At 39.7% G+C, this 26,776-nt stretch overlaps 3 protein-coding genes across 14 annotated transcripts in view; 2 read left to right on the plus strand and 1 right to left on the minus strand.

Moving 5' to 3' along the window:
* LOC126379611 (protein LSM12 homolog) overlaps window positions 1-24,408 on the minus strand; it is a 59,136-nt gene extending 34,728 nt beyond the window's left edge. The window contains exons 1-4 of one of the 2 annotated variants that reach the window (XM_050028434.1): window positions 23,983-24,408; window positions 22,828-22,965; window positions 21,326-22,043; window positions 16,835-16,872 (exon numbers count right to left, since the gene is read on the minus strand). In XM_050028434.1, coding sequence (XP_049884391.1) covers window positions 21,921-22,043; window positions 22,828-22,965; window positions 23,983-24,285 — 564 coding nt within the window. In that variant the 5' untranslated portion in view covers window positions 24,286-24,408 and the 3' untranslated portion in view covers window positions 16,835-16,872; window positions 21,326-21,920. Of the gene's footprint in view, window positions 1-16,834; window positions 16,873-21,325; window positions 22,044-22,827; window positions 22,966-23,982 lie in introns of those variants that run through there. The other variant, XM_050028433.1, reaches the window with a different exon arrangement.
* The window catches only part of LOC126379483 (zinc finger protein ZFP2-like), a 122,914-nt gene that overhangs the window by 1,089 nt on the left and 95,049 nt on the right, over window positions 1-26,776 (plus strand). The window contains exons 1-13 of one of the 6 annotated variants that reach the window (XR_007568347.1): window positions 239-333; window positions 653-718; window positions 2,813-2,965; window positions 4,433-4,561; window positions 5,665-5,777; window positions 6,735-6,927; window positions 8,268-8,381; window positions 9,271-9,358; window positions 9,811-9,961; window positions 11,161-11,297; window positions 14,425-14,558; window positions 16,419-16,702; window positions 17,967-18,195. Coding sequence is in view for 3 of the 6 variants with exons in the window: in XM_050028247.1 (XP_049884204.1) it covers window positions 244-333; window positions 653-718; window positions 2,813-2,965; window positions 4,433-4,561; window positions 5,665-5,777; window positions 6,735-6,927; window positions 8,268-8,381; window positions 9,271-9,358; window positions 9,811-9,961; window positions 11,161-11,297; window positions 14,425-14,558; window positions 16,419-16,538 (1,488 nt within the window). In the remaining 3 variants the exon portion in view is untranslated. Of the gene's footprint in view, window positions 1-238; window positions 334-652; window positions 719-2,812; window positions 2,966-4,432; window positions 4,562-5,664; window positions 5,778-6,734; window positions 6,928-8,267; window positions 8,382-9,270; window positions 9,359-9,810; window positions 9,962-11,160; window positions 11,298-14,424; window positions 14,559-16,418; window positions 16,834-17,966; window positions 18,196-26,776 lie in introns of those variants that run through there. The other 5 variants (XR_007568349.1, XR_007568348.1, XM_050028247.1 and 2 more) reach the window with 5 other exon arrangements.
* LOC126379405 (signal transducer and activator of transcription 5B) overlaps window positions 25,476-26,776 on the plus strand; it is a 43,000-nt gene continuing 41,699 nt past the window's right edge. For 4 of the 6 annotated variants that reach the window (XM_050028146.1, XM_050028149.1, XM_050028150.1 and 1 more), the window contains exon 1: window positions 25,476-25,629. The gene's annotated coding sequence lies outside the window, so the exon portion shown is untranslated. Of the gene's footprint in view, window positions 25,630-25,669; window positions 25,783-25,802; window positions 25,972-26,776 lie in introns of those variants that run through there. The other 2 variants (XM_050028147.1, XM_050028148.1) reach the window with 2 other exon arrangements.

Raw genomic sequence — 26,776 nt, forward strand, 5'->3', positions numbered from 1 at the left:
TATTGTGGCTCATTAGTTTCATTACCAACATTTTTAATAGGTTAGTTACGTAAAAATCGATAGCGTTGTATATTTTTTTTAATGTTTATATTTAGTTCCAACGCCAACCGAGACATTAAAAAGTAAAGATTTTTGTCATTTTTAATAAGTTGCCGCTATTTTGTTGCATTTTTGAATATTTTGTGATTTTTTGTGTAGTTTAGTACTTGTGTAAACTGATTTTCTTAGTCGTATTCGGAGAAAATGAGTATGTATAACCTCCACGGGGATATTTTAGATGACGATGAACTGTTTACGTTAGAGAGATTTGTGCACAAAAATATAAATGAAATTGTGAGTCTAATTTCAGTAAACATAGTTACTGTAGACTGTTATCATTATGGAGGAAATGTTAAGTATCAAGAGTAGCCTAACGTCATGTCCAACTTGGCACTCTAAATGTTTAAATTTGAAGAATGCAAAGTTAAACAGCGCTCCGCCCAATAGGTAGCAGCTTAATGTTTCTTAGTCTTGGGTTCAGTGGGCACCTTTAGCTTTGTCTCGCTCTGGATAGTTCTGGCTGCCATACCCATGCTAACCAGTAAGCCAAAAGCCTTAGCTAGTTTTGCAAACTGATAAATTATATTAGGTAAGTAATGTTTTTTTTTTACAGCTCGACGCCATGGCAGGGACTCAACAACATAGATTCGTCAATGTCGTGCCCAACGTTAAAATTAAGGTAAGTCTAGTGGTGGATTACCCTTAACCCAGTTACTCCTGAAACTATTTATGGTCTCCGGATTTCGTAATTTTTCAATATGTGTTTTATTGTGGTGCCAAAGTCTTCGGAAAAATAGTGAATAAAATCTATCTCTTCTGGGAAAGCGGGAAAATCATGGCCGTTTAAACGCCCAGTAGGAATATCCACTACTAACATACACAAGGAAATATAGCTGTATTAAAATACAATTTAAGTTTTCTTACGCACTTTTATTTGCAACATAAACATTTTAACTGTAATATGATAATATTTCTACTATTCGGCAGTGTGATATGTAAGAAAACATGCTTTGGGGTGCAGAGAAACAGTACATTTTTTACAAAAATAATTAGTTTTTTTCTTGCATACAGCACACCTCAGCTGATTTTCTTTATATTCCACCAGATGCTCCATTCTGTCATAACGGGACGTTTCACGATAGTTTCTTGACGTTGGACGTGGACCACGCTTTTCCGTTTTTTGATACGTCTCCAGAGTTCTCCAGTAAGCTTCTTGCTACCGCCCCGCGATAAGTCAGATGATAATATTCGCCACTATCAGCCTTGTACAACTGCCAAGCATTGTGAACAGCCATGTCGAGGCAATGACACAGCAATGGAAAATTTTTTCCCCCCTGATGCTGGTCCTATATTTTGGTCAGCTCAATCTCGATTTATTGCCTCTCTGGGAATCTATGTGCATTGTGACGGTTCCTTCACTGATATTTTTGATTACGTGGCACTGTCACGGCTATAAGAGGTGTATCACATTCGGTAGGTGCAGTGACATTTGATATAATCTGTTCCGGGGGATCCGCAGCTTCATCAATAGATACAATGCCTGTACATCTTCTTTTGGCTATCGTAGACAAAGGCAATTCATGTTCAATGTCAAAAGATTCGTCGTCTGAATATATCAGGTCCGCTTGAGCTTTCAGCTGAGAACCTGAAAAACCCAACAATTTGAATCAATATATAAAAACTAATAAATAACTGTGTAATGGTAATAAATGTATTATGAACAAATGTATAACTATTTCGCTTACTAGCTTACCTAGAAGATTATGCCAAGTTACAACTTCTTCGCCTCCAGAATCCTCATCAGTTACATCAGCGTTCGCATTTCAGGTGGTAAAATAGCTACGCCACTTGGCAATTGATCGTTATCGTCAATACACTCCAGATCTTCGATAATTTCAATCAATCTCAACGGTTTCATATATCGCGGCCTGGAAAACATAACAGACGTTGATTCTCCTACTGGGCGTTTAAACGACCATAAACTTTCAAGATCAAAATTGATATAAAAAACTCTTGTAAGATACTTTATTTTCCATTTATTGACTAATATGTACTTACGTCTCAATAAAGCTATAAGTAATAAACAATAATATCTCGAAAAACTAATAAAAACTTACCTCTTAGAAGCCATATTTCGAAATATTTTATTAACTGTCACTTAAAACCGCAAAATTAATTGAAAATAGGCACACAAATAGCATAAACAAGTTACTGTCATGAAGCTTAATTAACACTAAGGAGAATAACGCAGAGATAACTAGGGTAGAAAACATTAATTCTACAAATAATCGAGGGTAGATTTGATAAGTATTGGCGGGCGTTTAAAAGGCCAGTAGGGGAATCTGGGTTAAGAACGATTATACATATTCTCCTTCTATTGTGTGGGTTGTGAGGTGGATTATCAACCTCATCAAGCCTGGTGTCTGGGTTACTATTGAGCCGCCAAAGGCCCCTGACATGACTCATGTAACAACTACTAATTTACATCAGTAAGTTGTAACCGGGACCAACGGCGGCTTAACATGTCTTCCTCTTTAGACTCTAAGATGGTCCATTATGCGTGCTATTATTAACTACGTAAGCCAACCTAACTCCTTCCAGAAGCTTGGAAGCCTGTTGGGGTTTTAACAGGCACGGAGCGACCCCATACCTTTGAGGATTTGTACCCGTTGTCACACCCCGGACACTTCATTCAAACAACCCCGTTAACCAAACAAACAACCCTCAGTATTTGTTACGATGTCACTAACACCTTGTATGTTATGCTTTGCAGAAGGAGGTCTTATCCTCGGATGATGAGAACTGTGTGTCCTGTCGAATTTGCAACAAGAGTTTCGCCAGCGACATGGCGCTGCGGAACCACGCGCGAATGGAGCACATAGACGCCTACGCCACCGGAGATCCGTCATCGTGGACGCAGCCTGAGGTAAATCAATCCATGGTATAAGAAGACCAGACCAACAGCCTCCGTGGTCTAGTGGTTTTTTTTTTCTTATTTTTAACGAGGCTTTGAACACCCTGTGTGATCATGCCAGCCTCATAGGTGCTTTCGTGTACATATCCCTTAGACAAGGGGTTGGTCAACCAGATAATATAAACTAAAAGCCTTACTTGATAGTGGCTCTGCCAACCAGCAATTGACTTCTCCGTTGCCAAGAGAAATCACACCCTGAGAGCGAAAAACCTTTCTTCGCACGTCTATATTCCGGGCACATTCCAACAAAATATGGTAAAGGTCATCGACCATATGACAGTCATGGCACAGAGGTGAAGGTTTAATACCCATTAAATGATAAAACTTATTTGTTGGGATGTGTCCGGAACGCAGCCTGAGAGCTGAGATCAATAGCTTCCTATTGAGGTTGGCATTCTCAAACCAAGGAATCCATAGCGGACTTGCCTGGATGGTCCTGTACCAGACTCCAACACCCGGTCTAGTGGTTAGAGCGTTTTTTTTTTATAGAGGGGGAGCATTATGCATACCCAGCTGCTCGGGAAAGTAGCTGGGTTATGTGGGACTCTCACCCACTAAAACCCCCTCTGAGAGTGTATTAGAGTGATTGTGCATTGAGTAGGACTAGCTAATGGGATACTCCATCCTGGTGTGTTCTGGTCCCGAAGGTATGAGAGTAATGTGGTTAGAGCGTTAGACTCATGGTCTGGAGGTCCGGGTTCGATTCCCTATGGGGACATTGTCGAAATCACTGTGAGACTGTCCTTTGTTTGGTAAGGACTTTTCAGGTTTGAATCAACTGATTGTCCGAAAAAGTAAGATGATTCCGTGCTTCGGAGGGCACGTTAAGCGGTTGGTCCCGGCTATTAGCCGTAAAAACATCCACCAACCCACATTGGAGCAGCGTGGGGGAGTATGCTCCGTGCCCCCTCCGGTTGATTGAGGGGAGGCCTGTGCCCAGCAGTGGGACGTATACAGGGTGTTTATGTTATAAGAAGACCAGTAGGCTCTGCACGGTAACCGCGCCGCGCGCGACGCGAATTATATCGAGGCCTTCGACCAATAGCCGTTTGACATCCATCTACTTAGATAGCAATCGTATCGTTTATTGGTCGAAGCGTTCAATATAAATCGCGCCGCGCGGCTCGGTTGTCATGCAGAACCGGCAGGTATGCTCAATCCTATGACAAGCCGCCATTGCTAGCCCTTTGATGACGTAAGTGTTACCATTAAATTGGTATCTCCAACATTCCAAGGACGTAAATTTTATTATTGAAAATTAAGTAAATTACTGACTGATGTATTTAATTACTATTATTTGTCACATATATAAAAATCATTAAAACTGTACGTAAATATTTTAGTAAAAGTACAAAATTTCCTTGCAAAGTAAATTAAAAACATTGGATGTGCCACTAACACCCTGTTTGTATTTTCCAGGTCAAGAAACCGTCTAAGGAGAGTCAAGAGCAGATGATAAAGCTTAAAACTGAGAAGATAATTTCATCCATGGCACCAGCTGACCTGATGACCCTCGCTTCAGATGATGTCAGCTACATCATCATCAAGGTATGTACAGTCATGAGCAATATAATGTGCCCACTTTAGGACTCTGTCGCACTAACATATTTGACATTTAGTGAGACTTACAGTACAATTTGTCAAAAAAGTTAATGTGACATGGCACCAAAGTGTATATTAATGCTCGTGACCATACAATCAAAGAGCAAAAGTTCAGTCAATGACCCCAGCGAATTATTTGTAAACAGTGGTGAAGTTATGTATCATTAGTTGTCATAATTATAACATACATACTTAAACTCACGCCTATTTCCCACCGGGGTAAGCAGAGACTATAGAATTCCATTTGCTTCGATCCTGACACACTTCTCTTGCTTCCTCCACATTCATCAATCGCTTCATACACCTTTTCTAAGGACATCTCCAATTTGGTCTATTATTATTCTGGAATGTTTTTTAAGATAAGTGTTTTAGTATTATTAAGTTTCACATTAAGTTTTTCCGTTATTTACAGCTTCATTTCAAAATTCTTAAAGCCCGCATCAATTTAGTTTGGTATTCATTTTGGCGTAACCTTCTTTTTAACCCCCGACGCAAAAACGACGGGGTGTTATAAGTTTGACGTGTCTGTCTAAATGTGTATGTATCTGTCTGTGGCATCGTAGCTCCCAAACGGATGATCCGATTTTAATGCGGTTTTCTTTGTTTGAAAGGTATATCAGTCGAGAGTGTTCTTATCTATGTTTGGTGGAAATCGGTTCAGGTCTTCAAGGTCATCAGGTCGTTTGTTAAGTGTGATAGGAATGTTACACGCTCAGTTTGCTTGCAAGCATAATATGTGAGATAAGTTATTTTTTGCTTTTTATAGGGTTTAGCATTTTTAACCTTTTGTCATAATAGTTGAGTACTTTTTTTGGTTGGGGGCTTTTAAATTTTTTAATTTTTACTTTCGTTGATCAACAGAGGTAGGACAGGTTTATTACCGTTGTTACCGTTTTTACCGTTGTAACCGTTTTTACTATGATAATTTTAATTCATGTTTATTTATAACAATTTAATTTCTTTTTATTATTTCCCATTAAATTACCTTTTTTAGTACCCATTTCTTTTTTGTGTTGGCGAGTTATAGTTTATCGATACACCTGTTATAGGCGGAGAATCCTCCAGAGAGCCAGCCGAGGAAGAGAAAGTCGGAGACAGAGAAGGTGGAGAAGGTACCAGCGAAGAAAGATAGGGAAAAGGAAAAAGAAGTTAGACCTATCACGTAAGTTTATCTTTACGCATGCCCCAGACACTTCATACAAGATACCTCGTTTTACACAGACACTACACATTGGCCCCGATTCCTGCTTTTTTTTTTGACGTGACTTATTGTAGATTTACCGCAGATGGCATTAACTACTTGGCCGGACAAATGGGGAGCGCTGAAGGCTCTCACCCGGTACAACGTTTAAGACAACAGTCCTGAGGGTGCCCAGTTGGGCGCGAACCTCGGTTCAGGGCGTCGTCTGAGAGCCGATTCCTGCAGACACCTCCTAATTTTACTTTAAGTTATACCTGTCATTTTCTTATTCGCCGAAAAGGAAAGAGACGGATGATTGACAGTCGTAAATTTTAGGAAGAATGAGTAAATTAATGAATAACCCGGGCGAATCCAAAAGGTATCTCGCTGGTATGCAAACCGTTTGACGTGTGCTGTCAACTTAATTCTGTCGGGTTATTGGCCAATGTAAAATTTTTAGACGGTTGTTTTAGATTTCTGCTTAAAATTGACGTGTGTTCCATAAATTTTATGCTTGTCGATTACCCGTCCCTTTCCTTTTCGACGGATAAGAAAATGACAGATGTAACTTAAAATAAAATTAGATGGTGTTTACAGGAATTAGCACCAATATTTATAGATCACTAACTCATTTTAATTATTGAGTCGCCAAAGTCCCCTGACATGACTCATATAACGACTACGTACTTACATCAGTAAGTAGTAACCGGGACCAACGACTTAACGTGCCTTCCGAAGCACGGATCGTCTTACTTTCGGACAGTCAGGTGATCAGCCTGTAATGTCCTAACCAAACTAGGGGTCACAAAGTTTTGTGATAAGTCCCCACCAGGTATCGAACCCAGGACCTCCGGATCGTGAGCCCAACGCTCAACCACTGGACCACGGAGGCCGGTTTCAATTATCAGCTGTGACCCTATTTGTTCCTTTGTCTTCCAGCGGGCCTTTCGAGTGTCTGCAGCCGTCGACCCTGGTGGCTGACGGCACGTGCCACCAGATATTCTTCTCGTGCTGCGAGTACTCCGCGCACTTCCGGGACGAGCACACGCGGCGCCGCAAGGGCCTCCGCTGCCAGGTCTGCGAGAAACCTCTAGTGGCGTCATACGAGCCCCTAGCGCCGTATAGCTGTGTCGTAAGTATTTTCACTTTGAAATGACACACACAGACACACACACACACACACTCACGCATAGTCACTCCCACACACACACGCTCACACACTCTCACACACACACACTCACGCACACTCACGCATAGTCACTCCCACACACACACGCTCACACACGCTCACACACGCTCACACACGCTCACACACTCTCACACACACACACACACTCACGCACACTCACGCATAGTCACTCCCACACATACACGCTCACACACTCTCACACACACACACACACACTCACGCACACTCACGCATAGTTACTCACACACTCTCACACACACACACACACACACTCACGCACGCTCACGCATAGTCACTCCCACACACACACGCTCACACACTCTCTCACACACACACACACACACTCACGCATAGTCACTCCCACACACACACGCTCACACACTCTCACACACACTCACGCACACTGACGCATAGTCACTCTCACACACACACGCTCACACACTCTCACACACACACACACACACTCACGCACACTCACGCATAGTTACTCCCACACACACACGCTCACACACTCTCACACACACACACACACACACACACACACACTCACGCATAGTTACTCCCACACACACACGCTCACACACTCTCACACACACCCACACACACCCACACACACCCACACACACACACACACACACACACACACACGCCGACACCGACACACTCACGTATACATGCTTATTGACACACTTCCGAGACGAGCACACGCGCCCTCGCAAGGGGCTGCGCTGCCAAGTCTGTGAGAGGTCTTTGGTGGCCTCAATCACACACTCGCACACCCACACTCATACATACGTCCGTCCGCACCCACACTTACTCGGAAGCAAAAGTATAGAATTGAAAATAATTAAAAAAAAAACATAAATTTTGCGACGTAATAACCACCATTTCATTTTATTTTAAGTTTTTAGGTATTTAAGTATTAGTGGTTAGAGCGTTAGGCTCACGATCTGGAGGTCCGGGTTCGATTCCCGATGGGGACATTGTCGAAATCACTTTGTGAGACTGTCCTTTGTTTGGTAAGGACTTTTCAGGCTTGAATCACCTGATTGTCCGAAATAGTAAGATGATTCCGTGCTTCGGAAGGCACGTTAAGCCGTTGGTCCAGGCTATTAGCCGTAAAAACACCTCCACCAACCCGCAGTGGAGCAGCGTGGTGGAGTATGCTCCATACCCCCTCCGGTTGATTGGGGGGAGGCCTGTGCCCAGCAGTGGGACGTATATAGGCAGTTTATGTTATGTTAAGTTGTAGGTCCATTTTTTCATTTATTTTATATCCGCAGGTGTGTGGCGCTGGGTTCCAGACCAGCAAGGAGTTGTCTGACCACAAGGCCACCGACCACATCAAGCTGAAGCCGTTCCAGTGCGGCGTCTGCCTCAAGCGGTTCACGCAACAGGTGGGCCCGGGTCGCCTGGGGGAGATTGCTACACGATAATAAGGCCGCCCTTTTGTACCGCTCAGTTACGGCTGACCACTAGTGTTGCCGCTCGATAGCGCCCTATCGATAGTTTTCGATCGAACTATCGATAGTTTCCCAAAAAACGATAGTATCGATAGCTCTTTTTGGCGATACTATTGATAAGCAACGATACCACGAGGCCTATCGGTTGGGTAGATGATTTTGGCTGTTTACTATCGATAGTAAAACTATCGATTTTTCGGCAACACTACTCACCACCTATCACGTTGGTCTAACAGAAAGCTCGGTGAGGCGTGGGTACTTAGTTCATCTTGCTATGTACCTCTGACGGTACTACATAATCAAGAAACTATTTGCAGCCATTTTTGATACATAGTCCTAAGGTGGATAATGATAAATCGTATGATGATAGGGCATCAGCATATTCGCTCTTACAGATGATCCATCATAATATTCATCGTTACGTACATTATTGTTATTCTTACATGACGTAAACAGTCTAATGAGCGTTGGACTCACGATCCGGAGGAACCGGGTTCGAATCCCGGTGGGGGCATATCACAAAAATCACTTTGTAAACCCTAGTTTGGTTAGGAGATTACAGGCTGATCACCCGATTCTCTGAAATTAAGACGAACCATGCTTCGGAAGGCACGTCAAGCCGTTGGTGCCGGTTACTATTTACTGATGTGAGTTATCGTTACATGAGCCGTCAGGGGTCTTTGGCGGCTCAATTATAACCCTGATACCAGGGTTGATGAGGTTGGTATTCCACCTCGCAACTCGTACGATAGAAGAAGAAGATTATGATAATAACCGCGTAAACTTAAAACAATTTAAAAAAAATGCTGGTGTTCCCCCACAGGGCGGCGTTCAACAACACATGCGCATGCACACGGGCGATAGGCCATTCCACTGCACCTTCTGCCCGAAGTCCTTCACACAGAAGTCAGGTTAGTTTATTTTATTTATTTGAGTGAATATCAAAATGTCAAGTTTGGTGGCGAACTTTCATTATTAAAAGGATCCTTTTTCATGTCGGAACCCATTTTTCACGAAAAAATAATAACATTTAGTTAAAACATAATTAAACAAAGTTAAACAGTACTAATGTGTAAGCCAATTACAAGTGAACGCATAAAAAAAACATCTAGTCTATTGAGACTAACTTCTCAGCAGCTGAAATATTTAACTCGACTGCGACTTGACTGTGACTCAACTTTTACTCGACTGTGACTCAGCTGCGACTCAACTTTTACTCGACTGCGACTCAACTTTTACTCGACTGTGACTCGGCTGCGACTCAACTTTTACTCGACTGCGACTCAACTTTTACTGGACTGTGACTCGACTGTGACCCGACTGTGACTCAACTTTTACGGATAATATTTTTACATCCTTTCAGGGCTGGACCAGCACCTGCGCATACACACGAAAATGAAGCCGTACCGCTGCGTGATCTGCTCCAAGAGCTTTTGCCAGTCCGTGCACCTGCGGCAGCATATGCGCACGCACACCAACGTGTCGCCCTTCCAGTGCGGCATCTGCCAGAAGAGGTGAGGCATATGGCCGGACAAGTGAGGGAGTTAGTTAGTGGGCTCTGTTTTCAGCATTTAGACTCTAAGATGGCCCATTATGCTGGGAGTTAGTTAGTGGGCTCTGTTTTCCGCATTTAGACTCTAAGATGGCCCATTATGCTGGGAGTTCGTAAGTTTGCATCTGTTTTCCGCATTTAGACTCTAAGATGGCCCATTATGCTGGGAGTTAGTTAGTGGGCTCTGTTTTCTGCATTTAGACTCTAAGATGGCCCATTATGCTGGGAGTTAGTTAGTGGGCTCTGTTTTCAGCATTATGACTCTAAGATGGCCCATTATACTGGGAGTTAGTTAGTGGGCTCTGTTTTCAGCATTTAGACTCTAAGATGGCCCATTATGCTGGGAGTTAGTTAGTGGGCTCTGTTTTCCGCATTTAGACTCTAAGATGGCCCATTATGCTGGGAGTTCGTAAGTTTGCATCTGTTTTCCGCATTTAGACTCTAAGATGGCCCATTATGCTGGGAGTTAGTTAGTGGGCTCTGTTTTCTGCATTTAGACTCTAAGATGGCCCATTATGCTGGGAGTTAGTTAGTGGGCTCTGTTTTCAGCATTATGACTCTAAGATGGCCCATTATACTGGGAGTTAGTTAGTGGGCTCTGTTTTCAGCATTTAGACTCTAAGATGGCCCATTATGCTGGGAGTTAGTTAGTGGGCTCTGTTTTCCGCATTTAGACTCTAAGATGGCCCATTATGCTGGGAGTTCGTAAGTTTGCATCTGTTTTCCGCATTTAGACTCTAAGATGGCCCATTATGCTGGGAGTTAGTTAGTGGGCTCTGTTTTCTGCATTTAGACTCTAAGATGGCCCATTATGCTGGGAGTTAGTTAGTGGGCTCTGTTTTCAGCATTTAGACTCTTAAGATGGCCCATTAGGCTGGAATGTCCGTACGTGACTCATTGCTCCATGAGTCACTTGTACAGGAGCAGTATATAAACGTCTTATTTTTATTGTGTATGTGTGTGTCTGTGTAATACTAATATTAGTGAGTAAGAAATCATTGTTACTAAAAGTCCTTACCAAACAAAGGACAGTCTCACAAAGTAATTTTGACAATGTCCCCATCGGGAATCGAACCCGGACCTCGAGATCGTGAGCCTAACGCTCTAACCACTAGATCAAACTAGACCACGGAGGTATATTTGTATTTTTCTCGGTTGCAGATTCAAACAGAGTTCGCATCTCAACTACCACCTCAAGAACCACAACCAGGTGAACATGACGGAGGACCAGAAGACGGAGTACAAGAAACTGATATCACTCATGAACCTCGAAAACAAGAAGGACGTGTACGTCTACGGTGCGTAGCGGGGTGGGCAGGGGACGACCTTGGATATCATCTTTGCTATCGGCCTCCGGGGTTGAGCGTTGCACGATCCGGAGGCCACGGGTTAATGTTAATGTTTATCTAATTTATCATCATCATCAGCCCATTAACGTCCCCACTGCTGGGGCACGGGCCTTCCCTATGGATGGATAGGGAGATCGGGCCTTAAACCACCACGCGGGCCCAGTGCGGATTGGTGGTTATTAACGACTGCTAATGCAGCCGGGACCAACGGCTTAACGTGCCTTCCGAAGCACGGAGGAGCTCGAGATGAAAACTTTTTTTTGTGGTCACCCATCCTCTGATTATATAATATTATATGTTCTTTTATACCTATAGTTTAATTAACGGCCTCCGTTGTCCAGTGGTTGAGCGTCGGGCTCACGATCCGGAGGCACCGGGTTCGAATCCCGGTGGGGACCTATCACAAAAATCACTTTGTGATCCCTAGTTTGGTCAGGACGTTACAGGCTGATGATTGTCAGAAAGTACTTCGGAAGGCACGTTAAGCCGTTGGTCCCGGTTACTACTTACTGATGTAAGTATGTAATCGTTACACGAGCCATCTCAGGGGCCTATGGCGGCTCAATAGTAACCTGTCCTAACCAAACTAGCGATCACAAAGTGTTTTTTTGTGATATGTCCCCACCGGGATTTGAACCCGGGGCCCCCGGATCGTGAGCCCAACGCTCTAACCTCTACACGACAGAGGATGAAGGTGTAATTACATACACATAACATAACCAGCCTATATACGTCCCACTGCTGGGCACAGGCCTCCCCTCAATCAACCGGAGGGGGTATGGAGCATACTCCACCACGCTGCTCCACTGCGGGTTGGTGGAGGTGTTTTTTACGGCTAATAGCCGGGACCAACGGCTTAACGTGCCCTCCGAAGCACGGAATCATCTTACTTTTTCGGACAATCAGGTGATTCAAGCCTGAAAAGTCCTTACCAAACAAAGGTCAGTCTCACAAAGTGATTTCGACAATGTCCCCATCGGGAATCGAACCCGGACCTCCGGATCGTGAGCCTAACGATCTAACAACTAGACCACGGAGGCTGTTCGGGGGGTTCGAAAGTGTAATATTGTATACCAATATTTTATGTTTTTTTTTTTTAAAGAACGTCTAGGGCCCTGTGCCGAGGTTTTTCTTGCAGCTGAGCGTTTTCAAAATTAAGTGTACTACGTCTGAATTTTAGCTATAATTAAAAATATGACATTGTTGGAGATATTTTGATTTAGATATTATTAAGATACGCGATAGTTTATGAAATTATGTGAAGTTGTTAACAGATTAATCTATTTTACGAAAAATTATTAAATTATAGGGCGACGGGCGAAAAAAATGTCAGTTTTGCGACTATCTTAAAAAATAATTGGTCTGTAACTATAAGAAAGATATAAATATGATTTTAGTTGTGTTATGAAGATTACCAAAGATATTTTATGAAAAAAATATATACATAGTCATAAAATCTATAAAACACGAAATATGCTAGTTTTTCGTTCGGTTTTGTCACAGCTGATACCAAGGCAACCATTATATTTACGATTTAATTTCGAATATTAGTTTAATAAACAAAGTAATTATTGTGATACCGAATATTAAAATCATTTTAATAAATAATAGAAATTATTAGCAACTCTCCATATTGAAAATTAGAAAAATCTAAGAATTTCTTCGTCGCAAAATGACGGACTGTCGCAAAACTGACATACGAATTTTTCTAAGGGTGGGCTCACACAGGAGAAAACCGAACCCAAAAATGTAAGTGAATAAAATAAAAGATATACTTACACAAATTTTAAGTTTTTAACCAAATAATTATCAATTCTTAATGGGAACAGTCTTTTTGAAAATCAAGATTACTTAGTTTAACAAATAACAAACTTGTCTTCTTTTTTCAGCTTCTTCTTCATTCATTTCAGATATTTTTTTCTTCTTCGATTTTATTCTTTGTAATTTTTTTAACCTTTGGGCGTTTAATTTCTCGGGATTTTCTTTTTTAAATTTTTCTCTATATCTCCGAGACCGTTCTGCACTAGTTAGTGGCATTGTTAAGCCTAAAAAATTTAAACCTTTTCAGTATGTAGTCTCTGCTTTATAGTGTCGGTTTTGCGACTTTGCTAGTCAGCCTGTAGGTCACAGGGAAAAATGACGCAAAACTGACGTGACGCTCTGTTCCCATTTTGTATTCAAACCGATATTTAAAAGGAAAAAAAATACCTAGTCTTGTCACCAAATGTAAATAATTTTGCATTATAATATAGTTCATCTTCTGAATAAATTAATAAAAATAAAACTCACCTGAATCTGATTTTATATCGTCTCAAACCCGACAGATAAAATTTTGACGGCCGTGGAATACCAGAAAACACGTCTCGCGTCACGAAATATATTTTGTCACTAGTCTTTTTTTAAATGGCGACCGGTAAATTAAGGATAATTTTGCCATTTTAAAACGAAAATAGCTACCGTAAATAATTTCAATAGGCAGTTTTAGTCGTGACAAACCCGACATGTCCGGTCGGTACACTTTTTAAGACTTTTGAAAAAATTGAACTATATTTAAATAAGCACAAGATTTAAATTATAAACTACTGGAAATGAGAGAACCTTTAGAAAACTTCAACCAATACCAAACATCAAATGATACCCTAGTACAAAAAGTTTTAAGAATCTCTTCAAACATTTATCAGTTTGAGTGGGGGACACAGCAAAATCTAGTACTTAGTGATAAAAATTTACATTTTATTTAAATAATTCCTCATAACCATGAAAAATTTGTTAGAATTTAATTAGTTTAGAATATATTTAATGTATCTCAATAATTAAAATAATTAGCTAGAAGTAAATTTTACTAGTTATTAGACTTCAAACACAAGGGACAACGTGAAAATGGGAGGTACACTTATTTTTGAAAATGCTCAGCTTCTTTTCCCCGGCTATACAGGTTGTGAGAAGCTGCAGTAGTTTTAGGCGGTGACGTTCGTTATGTAAAAATTGACGATTCAAAGTGTAACTATGTTACCTACTGAATAAAGATATTTTTGAATTTGAATTTAATTAATTTATTATATTTATTTTCCAAAAGATGGCAACAAAGTGCGGTTGGAGTACGAGAACCAGGTGGTGCACGAACAAGAGATAGAAGGTGAACAGATGGAGATGGGAGAAGAGGAGATAGAGCAGGAAGTGGAGGAAGAGGTGGAAACAGTCGAGGCTGAGGTGAGATAAGGAAATCATCTGACGATTTGACACAAAAAGCTTACTATAGCGTTAAGGAGTTCATTGATGAATGAATAGTGAAGTGTTCTGATCTAGTTCATATTAAATATTAACTAGAAAGAAAGAAAGAAAATATTAATATATGACAGGTCCGGTTTTTTACAGAAGCGACTGCCTGTCTGACCTTCCAACCCGAAGGAAAACCAGCCCAATACAGGTTAGGTTAGGTCACATACCTCCGAAAACGCATTACTCGGGAATGTGGATTTCCTCGCGATGTTTTCCTTTCACCACTGAGCACGTGATAATCGTTTATGATCCAAACGTGAATTCGAAAACAAATTCGACAGTCATTGGTTTAGGCCTGTGCTGGATTCGTTTCATGGGCGGATCCTGGCGACAGGTTGGGTCATGGGTGACTGCAATTTTATCTAATTCTCTCTCTCTCTCTATTTAAGAGCTGCGCTCTTGTCGGTAGAGTAATCGCCATTACTCCATAGTTAGGGCGTGTAGAATGGTGGTTGCCCCAATCGCCTTCAGTTCCGCAGTACACCGACCAATTTCTCAATCGGTGATGTTCTAGCTAGAGCCCTAACAGAATCCATTTCCTCGGCCTCCAACCAGTACTGATACCGCTGCTGCCCGGCATCAGGGGTACCTAATTCTCTACGGAGATTGTCTGCAACCCGGTGACCCCAGGACATAAAGGCTGAATCAGCTCCTAACGACCTCTGTGGTCCAGTGGTTGAGCGTTGGGCTCACGATCCGGAGGTCCTGGGTTCGATTCCCGGTGGGGACATATCACAAAAATTACTTTGTGCTCCCATGTTTCGTTAGGAAATTACATGATCACCTGGTTGTCCGAAAGTAAGATGATCCGTGCTTCGGAAGGCACGTTAAGCCGTTGGTCCCGGTTACTACTTACTGACGTAAGTAAGTAGTCGTTATATGAGCCATGTTAGGGGCCTTTGGCGGCTCAATAGTAACCCTGACACCAGGGTTGATGAGGTTGGTACTCCGCCTCGCAACCCACACGAGAGAAGAAGCTCCTGATTCGATTCTGCAACCTCAAAGTGAGAGGCAAACGCTCTACCAACTGGGTTCTTAGGCTGGTATTGGTGCTAATTCCTGTAAACACCATCTAATTTTATTTTAAGTTACATCTGTCATTTTCTTATCCGCCGAAAAGGAAAGGGACGGGTAATCGACAAGCATAAAATTTATGGAACACACGTCAATTTTAAGCACAAATCTAAAACAACCGTCTAAAAATTCGCCCGGGTTATTCATTTATTTACTCATTCTTCCTAAAATTAAGAGCTGTCAATCATCCGTCCCTTTCCTTTTCGGCGGATAAGAAAATGACAGGTATAACTTAAAGTAAAATTAAGAGATGTCTGCAGGAATCGGGGCCATTAACAAAGTAATCTCACCTGAGACTGCCCTTAAGATCACGCTCAAGTTTCTGTTATTATATGGGAACTGTCATATTGACATGATCTTGAGGGCAGTCTCGAAGCTTACTTTATTAATACCACCCTTATTATTATTATTATTGTTTATTTAAGATAACAAGATCCATTTATTGTTAGTATTTATTTGCTTAATTTTATTGTTAGTAAAGTAAAACTAAATTAGATTTGGTGATGGCAACAAGGTGTCGTATCAGCGGACTATTGGCCTTATCAGCAATAGCCCTCAGTAGAGAGTTGCTGCTATCCCGTACCCTTTGCAGCAACGACGCCGACTTTTTGCGTATAATGGCCTGAAACGCATCAGTCCGAGCATTGGCAAACATTTCTGAGGCTTAGACACCTTAAATGTGAATAAATAATTAGGCGCTATGTTAAATTGTTTCAGGTGTTACTGGAGGAGCAAGAGACGATAGATGATGAGGAGCAGATCCTGGCTGAACAAAGCATACAAGTCCAAGAGGAAGGAGGCGAAACATATATACTAGGAGACGTCATATACGAATAAACAAACGTAACAATGGCCCCGATTCCTGCAGACACCTCCTAATTTTACTTCAAGTTATACCTGTCATTTTCTTATCCGCCGAAAAGGAAAGGGACGGATGATTGACAGCTCTTAATTTTAGGAAGAATGAGTAAATGAATGAATAACCCAGGCGAATCAAAAAGGTATCTCGCTGGTATGCTAACCGTTTGACGTGTGCTGTCAACATAATTCTGTCGGGTTATTAGCCAATGTAAAATTTTTAGACGGTTGTTTTAGATTTGTTCTTAAAATTGACGTGTGTTGACGTCAGCTGGGCTAACCTTGAAATGTTAGCTGTCACTTTTGAGCATACCTGGTTTTCTTATACCATGGGAATATGGTCCTGTGAAGTTAGTTAAATTTCCGGTTGTCCGAAAGTATGATTGAACGAAACTACTGAACTGATTTTGATAAGACGCTAATATATATTATCTTTGTAAATAGCCTAACTTTTGTGATTTGTATGAATTATATATGATAATTTATTATTATCTTTGTGTATTGTAAGCCTACTTCTGTAGCCTATAGCATAGTTTTTTAGCATTAAGTTATTATAATAAAGAATTATATAGCAATAGTTCGTTTATTTTTTTAATCATACATACCGGGTATTAGTGACATCGTAACGAATACTTTACAAGACATGGTTCAGGCCATGATTTTAAGCGTTGGTTTCATAAAATCATAATCATTTTTTTTCTATTTATTATATCTATAATATAATATATTCATATTTTTTTTTATTGTTACGTAAATTTTAAAATGATTTTTAATTTTAATTTCTTGTTTATAATTTTTATGTATTTGTACTTTTATTTTTTAACAATTTTTGTACTTATTTAGTGTTTATTATTATTTATTTTTTCTATGGACGTTATGGTCTGAAAATAAATTATTTGAATTTGAATAATAATCAGGATGGCGTGCATATTTCACTATCTATTTAATATTGAATTGCTCGAGGTACAGTTTTCATGAGCATAGGTACAGCTTAGGGAGCATAGGTACAAAGTACACATTTCGTGACTCAGACATCTCCCACGCCATCCTGACACACACAATTTTTTGGGGGCACTGCAAGGATAAGGTACACACACGAATTCAAGTAAAACAAAGGAGGTAACTTTACACTTTTTTTAATAATTTTCTGAATTTTCTCTCGCAACATTATATAAATATGCCTATACTATATAAACCCCAAACTTAAACGATATCTGTATGGCCATAAGTAAAAAAAAATAAATTCATTTTTTACAATGGCCCCGATTCCTGCAGACACCGCCTAATTTTATTTTAAGTTATATCCGTCATTTTCATATCCGTCGAAAAGGAAAGGGACGGATGATTCACAGCTCTTAATTTTAGGAAGAATGAGTAAATGAATGAATAACCCGGGCGAATCAACAGGTACGTCGCTGGTATGCAATCCGTTTGACGTGCTGTCTACTTAACTGTGTCGGGTTATTGACGGACGTAAAATTTTTAGACGGTTGGTTTAGATTTGTGCTTAAAATTGACGTGTGTTCCATAAATTTTATGCTTGTCGATTACCCGTCCCTTTCCTTTTCGGCGGATAAGAAAATGACAGATATAACTTAAAATAAAATTAGATGGTATTTACAGGAATTAGCACCAATGACGACTTTTCAAGCGACGTTCCCAAAAAAATATAGATAGCGCTGTAGTTTTCCCTTCGTTTAACCTTCTAATTTCATGGATAACAGACATATGCATTTTTTATCATTGTTTATGGGTATAAATGATGACCCTTGTTATTACACCCACGCACAACACATCTTCCACCCGTTATTATTCTGATCAAAATAAAGAGAAGCAATATAGGTAGCAATATAATTCTATACATCATCATCATCATCAGCCCATTAACGTCCCCACTGCTGGGGCACGGGCCTTCCCTATGGATGGATAGGGAGATCGGGCCTTAAATCATCACGCGGGCCCAGTGCGGATTGATGGTTATTAACGACTGCTAATGCAGCCGGGACCAACGGCTTAACGTGCCTTCCGAAGCACGGAGGAGCTCGAGATGAAACTTTTTTTTTGTCACCCATCCTATGACCGGCCTTTGCGAAAGTTGCAAAATTCGAAGTTGAATTCTATACATAATGTGGTCCAAATATCAAGCAACAATTATTTTCATATATGCTTCTGCCATTATATTGTATTTTGGAATCATTATTTACCCGAGTGATGATAAAATAGGTAATTATCGCGTTAAATCTGTACAACGCCATCTACATTGATTTTGGTGAACGTAGCCTGGAAAGCCATTAAGGCCGGTCACATACATTCGGAATTCCGTTTCGGAATTTCGATTCGAAATATCGATTCGTAATATCGAACGCATTAAATCCATACAACATCTATGAATCAACCACATACAGTTTTTTTCCGTTCGAAATTTAATCTGATTGGGAATTCCGTATGATGGCCTATGCATGGCCCAGTAACGGCGACGTATTTTTTTTTCCTTGATAGGTATAGCAACAGTGCTATCGCGATAAGAAAATCGTCGTCCATAATGCCAAATGTCTGAACTCAAGTTCTAGCGTCGCTCAACTGAGCCTTGTTATTCCGAACGGAAATAAACGTATGTGTGTGATATATTAACGGAATCCCGAAACAGTATTTCGAATCGAAATTCCGCAACGGAATTCCGAATGTATGTGACCGGCCTAAAAATCAATAAATTATTGTTAATGTAACAAAACTATGGTGATATAAAATGTCGTTAAGAGTGGTGTCATCTCCACCAAATTAGTGGAGCAGTTTTTTTTTTTTAACATCATGGACATACAGTTATCCCCCGACCACACACAAATTTGGAGTCGACAAAACAAAAAAAAAAAAAACAATATTTTTATCAGATTTGGAAATTGAGAACAGATTTTAATATTATACATTTCAAAAATGAATTTTGGGATTTGGCGTGCCGACAGTTTGTTGAAATTCATTTCACATAATTCTGTTAAAATATTTGATTCAGTGATTCCCAACTTGGAGAACGCATGATTAATATCATAGGGTTTGAATCCAGGCTCACTAAACACTGAATTCGACTTAATGAGTATGAAGTCATGTTTGGATCATAGATACCACGTGGTTTCCACCATTTATGTCTGAAAGATGTGTTGCTTTTTTTGCGTCATTTCTTCTCATCCATAACACTTTGCGAAATGACGTAAAATCAGCAAATATATCACCTTGTTTTTTTTAAACTGAGTTTAGGGCGGCTATTGAGTGATTTTTGGCCGGCTGAAATGGAATTGGGCCGGACATGTTTATCGTGCACCCTGAGTGGTGGGCACGGATCGTCACGCGTTGGCCCCGATTCCTGCAGACACCGCCTAATTTTATTTAAAGTTATATCCGTCATTTTCATATCCGTCGAAAAGGAAAGGGACGGATGATTCACAGCTCTTAATTTTAGGAAGAATGAGTGAATGAATGAATAACCCGGGCGAATCAAAAGGTACGTCGCTGGTACGCAATCCGTTTGACGTGCTGTCTACTTAACTGTGTCGGGTTATTGACGGATGTAAAATTTTTAGACGGTTGGTTTAGATTTGTGCTTAAAATTGACGTGTGTTCCATAAATTTTATGCTTGTCGATTACCCGTCCCTTTCCTTTTCGGCGGATAAGAAAATGACAGATATAACTTAAAATAAAATTAGATGGTATTTACAGGAATTAGCACCGTTAAGTGCCTCATGACGGGTACATAAGTCGTGGTAGACCTCGAAAGAGATGGCGTGACGACTTGGACGCTTGCCGGACGGACTGGCTGGAGTACGCACAGGACCGCGAAAAATAGAAAAAGGAAGGGGAGGCCTTTGCCTAGTAGTGATCTTGTAGGCTAGATTAGATTAGTTTTTTGGGTACTGAAGTTTGGGAACCACTGATCGAATTGAAATATCTGCTGTCCTATCGATAGCTCGAAACCAGACAATAGTATCAACGGAGTGTAGCACTGTAATATCCATGGTATAAGAAAACCTGCTCAATCCTATGACAAGCCGCCATTGCTAGTCCATTGATGACGTAAGTGTTACCATTAAATTGGTATCTCCAACATTCCAAGGACGCGAATTTTATTATTGAAAATGAAGTGAATTACTGGCTAATGTGTTTAATTACTATTACTTGTCACATATATAAAAATCATTAAAACTGTAAGTAAATCTTTTACTAAAAGTTCAAAATCTCTTTGCAAAGTAATTATAAAAACATTGGTCGTGGGTATTTTTTTTTACAAAATGGCAACACAGGGTGGGATGACGTCAGCTGGGCTAACCTTGAAATATTATCTGTCAGGCTTTTCGGCGGGAGACGGGAACGGGACAGTTGCTTTCTTCATTGAGTAATCTAAATAATTAATACGAAGTGGTGTTTTGTGGTTAATGATCGCATTAAGTTAGTCGGAAGACATTCGCGAGTGTTATTATATTGGAGTATTCAATGAACAAAGTGTATCTGCCTATTTTCGCTTCGTGCCGGGAAGCCGCTTCATAACTCAAAAGTTTATGCGGACTTTTGAGTTAATTCGTTTGGGGTTCGGAGTAGGAGTCTACTCCGAGGGTGGGGGCTTAGGTTTCATCATCATCACCTTTCATCATTTCATTAATCATCAAGAAAAAAAATACGTAAGACATGGCTGTATGGGCATAGTTCCCTTTGCCTTACCCTTCGGGGAAAAACAAAACAAAAAAAAAAAAAAAATATTAGCTGTCACTTTTGAGCATACCTGGGTTTCTTATACCATGTATACTACCAACTATCGATAAAATGTCGACAGTCGACTACACTGTTTCAAACACTGATTCATTTTTTCAAGAAAATGTCTATTTCATTATAAAAGTTATTGATTGTATTATTCATTAATTTTAACTTCATACATAAGGGCAGCAGTAACTGTCAGTACTATTCAGAGGCGGACGACAGGAGTCCTAGTACGGCTTTGAAATAGACTACTCTGGGCGCCATCCCAATCGCGGCAGACAGAGTACTGCGGGGCGGAAGGCAAGAGGGAAACCACTGCCTTTTTCCTAAAAAGTAGCATGGAGGATGCTACCCTGACAAGAGCTTGGCTCTTAAATTAGTGATGGTGATAAGCTCCAGTGAGTGAAGTCCTCAAGTCGAGGACGTAAATATCATAAAACATGTCGATACTATTGGGTTCTTTATCTATCGATAGTGTTGCTTCTGATTACTTGAAAACTATCGACACTTTTTGAAATAGAACTGTCGATAGTCTTGAACTATCGATACTATTGTTTTTTTTCAACAGACTATCGATAGTCGATAGTCTGTCGACGGGCAACACTGGTTTATACACAAGTCTAGTGCTGTGAGTTGCTGCTCGCGGCCAGTTCTCTCTGTCTGTCTTCACGCCAGTGCTTCTCTACGAATTTCCTGATGTAGTTGTATGGTTTCGAATCCTGCTCTCCGAGTACATTCTCCACCTGGGGAACACAAAAATACACAAATATTACATTTCGCACATCTAGTTCTTAAAAGTCATAAATGTCAAAAATCTGAAATTGAGTTAACTTAGTAATTAACGTAGATATGGCAAAACAAAAATCGTTAAAGCGCTCTACTGTAAAATTTAAAAAATTACATTTATGACTTTAAAGAACTAGATGTGCGATTTGTTTTTTTTTTAATTACACACGGTGTTAGTGACACCGTAACGAATACTGAGGGGGATGATTCAGACCACGATTCCGAGTTGATATCAAGTGGAATATCCTGTCGGAAAATTAATGAAAATTTTAGTGTTTTTTTTTTATTATTTTTAGTTCCATACTTTTGCGACGGAACACCCTGTATAAGTTAAATAGAAAAAGGGAAATGTTTTTCGTCACTTAGATCTGTATTCATTTCGTAATCAGAATTTCTTACTACCCAATTACGTGTCATACTTTTGACAGGGTAATAATGTAAACAATTGCTTCTATGCTGTTCTGGGAGCATATAAAAAACCTAGAACACGTTCAGCTGCTTCTCTTCCCGGGCATGTCGTAAAAACCGACAGAGGGATTGTGTCCTCTAACATGATGGACTAATGTTATGGGCGATAGGCTGATCCCTTATCACCATAAGATTCATCATATCCATCTTTGGACTTCGTATCAACAGTGGCTGCAAGTTGTCTTTGATTACTTGTGGCTCTGCCCACCCCATTAGGGATTACGGGCGTGAGTTTATGTATGTATGTATGTATGTAATAATGTAAACACGTACCTTATACGGTGGTGTGATGGTGACCTCATTGTAGACACGGATGTTCTGGCCAGCCCAGGATACGTCGTCGATGACTCTAGCGATGGCCAGGAACAACCGCTGGCCCTCAGGGTCCAAACATGCTGATAAGGCTGATACCTGAAAGTTACGTTGATCATTGATTTGATTTGTAATATTCTTTACATAACATAAACTGCCTATATACGTCCCACTGCTGGGCACAGGCCTCCCCTCAATATTCTTTGTACAATATTCAATGTACCTTCATTAACCTCATAGACCGAGATTTCCAGACACAATAGTTAAACAATGGGGTTTGGATTTATAAAGAACATTCGGTCTTAGGAGGTTAACAAAAATACTGCAAATGACAAATGATTTTAACAATTTTTCTAAATGACTTGATAGTAAGGTGATTTACACCGTACCGTATCTTGTAGGAACAGACTTGCTTATGTTCTTCAGAGCGATTGCAAGTGGTGACAAAATAAGAAAAAAAAAAATGTATCTTGGGTAAAATTAGAATAGTTACACTTATGAAAGAAGATCATTCCAGGAGGGATGGGAGCCATATTACGATGAGTATGGATGTAGAGGAAGGGCATGACCCAAGAAAGTGTGGGTGAATTGTGTGAAGAAGAATATGTGTGAAGAATAGGTACTTAGTACTCCCATACTGAGATAATAAATGAAAGAAATTAATGGAAAAGGAATAGGTACTTGTTGTGCCAAACACATTTAAAATGGGGTAAGGGCAGGAGGAGGATGATTACAGTGCACACCGTATCAGTCTGCTGTCCTAACCAAACTAGGGATCACAGCGTCTTATTTTTCATAATGCCCCACCGGGATTCGAGCCCGGGACCTCCAGATCGTGAGCCCAACGCCGAGGAACTGGACTACGGAGGCTGTTTAGGGCAACGAGACGAGAGGAATACAATCAACAAATAGCAAGTACTTCTTTAGATAGATTGATAAAATACTTTATTGAGCACAATGGACACAAAATACAGAGATAAGGACAACATAATACAGAAAAGCACAACAGGCGGCCTTATTGCTCATGCAGCAATTCCTTCCAGGCAACCTTTCTACTGGGATATCTCGAAGTCTAAGTAAGCAAGGTAATAAATACGAATAATGGATGATACTCACTAATCTTCTTTTATTTTCTATTGAATTCCGAACTCTGGTGTTTAATCTATGAAGGTTCAATGACTGCGGGGGCTCTGGGACTGTAGTGACTTCTTTCTTGATCTGTACGTCACTTACGAGAGATAAATTTACTATATTAACATCGTGGCGCTTCGGATTGCCACTAGAAGACGGACATTTCAATATTAACATCTTCGTTTGTGGATCGAAAGCCAATACTTCCCCCTCAATATTTTCATTATAACACGTTTTTGTAGCCACAATACTACCGATAGTGAAACAGTCCGACACCACAGTCGACATCTTAGATTCTGCTTTACCGAAATAAAACAGATCACATGCAGTTGTAAACGCTAAAACGATGTAATTTACGTAAAAATAAACGTGTTTTGTTAGGGAAGAAAGTGGCCGTCCGCCATTGAAGTTTTTGACTTGACTGATTAACACAGATTAAAAATGTTGCGTTCCTCCTATTATGCCATTGGACTTATATTTTAATCCGTAGAAAAAATATTTTCTCAACTACCTCTATATAATTTTCATAAAATTCAACAAAAAAGTAATTATAAACTTATTAAACTGCATTTTAGTGTATGAATTAAAAGATTGTGTCAGAAATTATATTACTGTTTTTCATAGATAAAGAAGTATTTTGCGTAGAATGAAACGTAATTGAGAAACCTTGAACAAAGCGACATCTAGTGAACGTAAATGACATCAGTTAATAGGGTAGCAAGTTATTAAAATTACCCTTATATATGGTAATTAATTTTAATGAATGTTATGCCATTTTTTTATAAATATAAATGCCATTTTTTATAAACCAAAAAATGGCACTCACTATCCTTTTACAATTAAACGGAGTTGATTTTTGGGGTGCCTTTAGTGAGCCACTAAAACCGGATCGGCATTGGTCACATTTATTTTTTTTTTCTCTCACGTGGGTTGTAATGTGGATTACCAGCCCTGGTGTCAGCGTTATTATTGAGCCGCCAAAGGCCCCTGACATGGCTCATGTAACAACTTCTTACTTACGTTCCATTTATCTGCATCATCATCATCATTTTCCTGCCCTTATCCCACTTTAAGTGGGGTCGGCACAACATGCATACCTCTTCCATTCATTTTTATCAGTCGTGATCTCGGCACATAGGATAGGATATTCTATTGAACTGCAAACATTATAATTTGTTTGATTTTTAGAATTACCCCATGAAAAAGGGAAAAAAATCATGCAAAACTATTCTTATTTGTTAAATTGGTTTATTATCTCTTACGCCCAAGAAGTCACTAATATCGGTTCGGATGGCAGACATAAAGACTGAAACTCAGACTAGTTATACGATAATCGAGGTTATTACGAATTCGAGTCCACCACAAGTCGCGGGCAACAGCTAGTTAGATTAAAATTACACGAGGTGATTTTTTAACTTTTATAGCAACACTGTTGCTGTCATTATTTTTATGACGTATTATTTTTTATCTCACTCGCGTGTTCGTCACCGGGTGAACGTGCTTAGAATATTACTTGGGATAAAAACGATTCAATAATTTGTTGTTAGTGAAAAGTTAATACTTTATAATGTGTTATTGTGTTTTATAATCGTAGTTTTGCCATCAAAAAGTTGCTGTTCATCGTAAAAGCAGGTAATAGGCGATGACCTTTGTTTGTTGATACAGCTAAAATTAAATAGCATGCATGTGTTTGTATCCGGGGCTGCGTCGGGGACTTGTGTGTGTGCGTAAACGTCAAATTTCCAAGAAATTCGCCTCGGGAATTTGTAGCTTCGCTCGATACAGGTAAACGAACAATTCAAGCCTTTGCCAGACTCGCCTGGCGTGAAAATTAAAAAAACTATTTCAGCCATTACGGCGAATATAATTTTTAAAAGGTCCCTTATAGTGTACACACTTGTTGCTAAAGTTACCGCGCAATTTATAGTTTTAATTCTTCACCGTGAGAAAAATCTATTCGTGCTATGAAATAAGGTAATTTTATAGCTATTATGCATAATTACATAGAGTATTACTAATTGCCATTATTCAATGAAGTCGTGCTTATTAAGTTTACATTTATTTATGCAATATATTTATAGGTTTTTAGACATAATATCATCTCTTGTGAATGTACTATTGTTACAGTACTACCCAAGTTCCAGGAATTGTCATTAGTTTTCTGTGTAGTGAGGCTTTCTGAACGCTTTATTTGAACTATAAAAAACTTATTGTGTTTTAAAACCAAGGTTCTTAAGTAAAATTTGTATATTACAAAATAATTTGAAAGTTATAAAGTGAAAAGTAGGTAATTAATTTAATTGAATTTATAATATTCAGAATTGATAAATGGGATGTATGAAGGATTTTTTACCTTATTAGATTAATGAGTAGACCCATTAAATAATCTAGTATTTAATCCTTCAGTTAAATGATCTTAGTTGATTTATTATAAATAAAATAAAATGTTAATAATGAAATACACTATAATACTGTGTGTTTGCAAATGTAACTGCAACATATACATATAAAAGAAGTTTTATAAGCTACTTTTAGTTGGCCGGATTACCTACATTAACTTATTTATTATGTTTAAGGCTAGAAAAATATGAAACTGTAACTTTCTTTTTAAAATGAGTGACTTTACAGGCTATGTTCCCTAAAAATAATATCGTCCCTTAGCTTACAACACCGCTCAAGTCGAAAATTGGCACTTACATATTACATACATTTTACATATTAATGCCATTGGATGAAGAAAATAAAGGTTAAAATAAAGTAAATCGTCAAAATAAGTATA

Source organism: Pectinophora gossypiella, chromosome 29, assembly GCF_024362695.1.
Source record: "Pectinophora gossypiella chromosome 29, ilPecGoss1.1, whole genome shotgun sequence".
Taxonomy (NCBI): Eukaryota; Metazoa; Arthropoda; class Insecta; order Lepidoptera; family Gelechiidae; genus Pectinophora; species Pectinophora gossypiella.